Here is a 3717-nt window from a genome sequence, read left to right on the forward strand (position 1 = left end):
CCATTTTTAGTTAAATTGTTTTCTCTCTGTTTAAACGTTTTAGTTATTTGTATATTCTGGATATTAACCCTCTCGGTGGTAGAGTTGGCAAAGGTTTTTGCCATTCTTTAGGCTGCCTCTTCACTTACATGATGATGTTCTTTCCCACACAGAAGCTTCATTGCTACATGTGGGCCCATTTGTCAATTATTGAGCATAGTGCCTGTGCAGCTACGGTCTTACTCAGAAAGTCCTTTCCTGTGACAATGAGTTGAAGCATCTTCCCTATTTATACTCTATCGTTTTCAGGGTATTGGGTCATATGCTGAGGTCCTTGATCCACTTGGAGCTGAATTTTGTACAAGTTGAGAGGTAAGGAACTAGTTTCATTCTTCTATGTGTAACTCCAGTTTGACCAGAATGGTCTTTTCTCTAGTGCATATTTCTACTTGTTTGTAATACAATAGGTGTCTGTAAGGGCATGGACATGTGTCCAGGTTTTCAAATTGCCCTATTTATTACATTTCTTTGTCATTTCTTCTTAGGTGTGTTATTCAGAAATTGGTTAGTTATTTTCCATGCAATGTGATTTTTATAGATGTGCTACTTGTGTTAGAATTTTGCCATATAGCACATGTTATTCATTATTCAATAACTTCAATTAGGCTTCAATTATTATTAGATCTTTCCCTTTAGATCAACCAAGGGTCAATCTTGATCACATTTCCTGTAATCTGAGGGATGTACACCCTCGGAATGGGAGCTAATCTCACACATAAATTATTAGTAATATCAGGGGAGTATTTCATAGTTTCAAGTGTAGTCATATTAGCTAGCCAGATCCAGAAACTGCCAAGAATATTAGAGGAATTCTCTTTTGCAATCCTGTTTCTGAAGAACCACTTGCAACCAAACTAAGTATTGACCTTCTCTAGTTCAATAGAATAGAGTGGTGATAGAGACATAGTTAGACATAACACTGTCAACATGATTGCAGAGGGGAAATACTATATTTGCAAACCTCTACTTAGAAATGGAGGCAAATATAATATTTAAAATTCAACATTTTCTATTATCTTGATGAGAAATAGGATGTGAGCCTTGCTATGGAAAAGAGATATGAGATAAAATGTGATTTTAAAAGACTGAAGTAGTGCTGCAAATAAGTGCCACAAACTTATTATAAATAATAATAAATAAGAGTAGAGTGTGTTCATACATGAACTCATGAAGGAACTATGGAACCTAATGGATGATGTTAGATGTATTTCCTATGCCAAGCTGTAGAATGTGATTTGCTGAAGGACTCTGGAGAGACACAGTGAATTTGGATTGGAGCTAAGGACCAATTATCTTCAGGTGCATGCTCTATAGTTCTTGGGTGCTGAAGGAGGAAATTAGAAATGTTGGAAATAAAAAGAATTCAGAAATTATGAAAGAGTTGAAGACATTGGGAACAGGAGGTATAATGTTGGGAAAGCTATAGTTACAGACTTTGAGAACCATTGGGTGAGAGGGGGAAGATGATGTAGAACACATTCTTGGCCCATAGAACAGGAAGCTACTGAGAACCTATCATAGGTATAGCGCCTAAGGGTAAAACCATGAGTCAAAGAGATGGAACTCCATAGGTTAAGCAATGAAACACGGGGTAACTGAGGATGAACTTCTATGTAAGGCTATTTTAAACCACACAGAAGCATTTGTAGACAGTGACAAGGATTTCAGCTGTGTGTATACTGACTTTGAAGTTACTGTGATTCATTGAGACAAAAATGCCACAAAAGCACTATGGGTTTATAGGCCTGGGTATTGAGAAATGCTCTCTAGGGATATAGATTTGAAGTAGGTTAGAGTCAGGACAGTTTCAACCAAATCAGAAGTCACAGACGATAATAAATAAAATTCAGAATATACATGGATTCTTGGAAATGGAGAATGACAATTATCAGGTTGAGATGTATAAAAGATCAACCACTCCAAATATCAGAGAAGCCAGGAAGCCAGGTGTGAAGAATGTACAAGAGCCATCTCGGGATGTTCATCAGATTTGTCATTGTGTAGAGAATACGTACTGTGGAGGGGAGGGCACAGCTGTGTCTCCAGCACTGTCAGCAAAGCATGGTGCTTGCAGGTGACAGAGATGTAGAGCACAGGCAGGTCCTGAGTGAGGGTGCTTCACTCAACTCTCATCCTCTAGATGAGGGAAGAGGAGATGTCCCTCTTGATGCAAATCTACATGGTGAAACTTTCTAGATAGGAAACAAAAAGTAAATGAAATAAATGTCATTTCCCAATAGTGTGATACAGACAACAAGGGACAAGAGGCTGCCATGAATAAAATACATTCACTCCTTCCCTTTCTGAGAACAGAGAATTTTGAGATGATCGAGTTTGGAAACCAGACTTTGAAGTGGTAAAATGTCAACAGACACAGTGGTGAAACAGATACTCTCCACTATGATGTTGAGTCCTAACCAGACAATGGGAACAGAATTTGTGCTGGAAGGGTTCTCAGAGAACCCTGGTCTAAAACTTCTCCTGATAATCTGCTTCCTGTCACTCTACACATTGGCTCTCATAGGCAACATTGTCATCATTGCTTTGGTCACTTCCAGCACTGGGCTCCACAGTCCCATGTACTTTTTCCTATGCAATTTAGCCACCATGGATATTGTGTGCACCTCCTCTGTGCTGCCCAAAGCACTGCTTGGCCTAGTGTCTAAGGAAAACACCATCTCCTTCAAGGGGTGCATGACCCAGCTCTTCTTCCTTCTGTGGTCCTTATCTTCTGAGCTGCTGCTGCTCACGGTCATGGCCTATGACCGCTATGTGGCCATCTGTCATCCCCTGCACTACAGCTCTAGGATGAGCCCACAGCTGTGTGGGGCCCTGGCCATGGCTGTGTGGTCCATCTGTGCTCTGAATGCATCTGTCCACACTGGTCTAATGACAAGACTGTCATTCTGTGGCCCCAAAGTCATCACCCACTTCTTCTGTGAGATCCCCCCACTTCTCCTCCTCTCCTGCAGCTCCACATATGTGAATAGCATCATGACTCTTATAGCAGATGCCTTTTATGGAGGCATCAACTTCTTCCTCACTTTGCTCTCCTATGGCTGCATCATCGCCAGCATCCTGCGCATGCGTTCTGCTGAGGGCAAGAGGAAGGCCTTTTCTACCTGCTCCTCCCACCTCATCGTGGTCTGTGTGTACTACTCATCTGTGTTCTGTGCCTACATCAGTCCTGCTTCCAGCTACAGCCCAGAAAGAAGCAAAGTGACCTCAGTGCTGTACTCGGTCCTCAGCCCAACCCTGAACCCCCTCATCTATACGCTGAGGAACAAGGATGTCAGGCTGACCCTGGGGAGGCTCCTGCCCTCTTTCTCACATTAAGTGGAGATATGCAGGCTGTTCTCCTGGCCTGAGCTATTTCTCAACATGCTCTCCCAGTAACAGCATCATGGAACAGGGGTGTGCCTGTTTCTGTTTTAGAAAAATATTCTGTGGTGCAAACATTGTACAAGTCTACTTACTGTAACCTCAAAAACAACAAAATTCTTAGAGACAATGTAAACAAAACACCCAAGCTTTCTTTACTGATTAAAGTTTACCTAAATGGAGATTCCATTTTCCTAGACTGGAAGATTTCCGAGGGTGACAATGGTGACAGTCACGAAACAAAGCCCTTTAATCCATTGTCATCCTGCAAACATCACAGGGCTTTGTTCAGAACTA

At 41.6% G+C, this 3717-nt stretch overlaps 1 protein-coding gene across 1 annotated transcript; it reads left to right on the forward strand.

The window, feature by feature from the left end:
* Positions 1-2421: 2421 nt before the first annotated feature.
* Positions 2422-3375, forward strand: LOC101987599 (olfactory receptor 13A1-like). The gene has a single exon (XM_005351473.3). It carries the CDS (start codon positions 2440-2442, stop codon positions 3373-3375), a length of 936 nt encoding a protein of 311 aa, XP_005351530.1. The 5' UTR covers positions 2422-2439.
* The last annotated feature ends 342 nt before the right edge of the window (positions 3376-3717 follow it).

The sequence above is a fragment of the Microtus ochrogaster genome, chromosome 8, assembly GCF_000317375.1.
Source record: "Microtus ochrogaster isolate Prairie Vole_2 chromosome 8, MicOch1.0, whole genome shotgun sequence".
NCBI lineage: Eukaryota > Metazoa > Chordata > Mammalia > Rodentia > Cricetidae > Microtus > Microtus ochrogaster.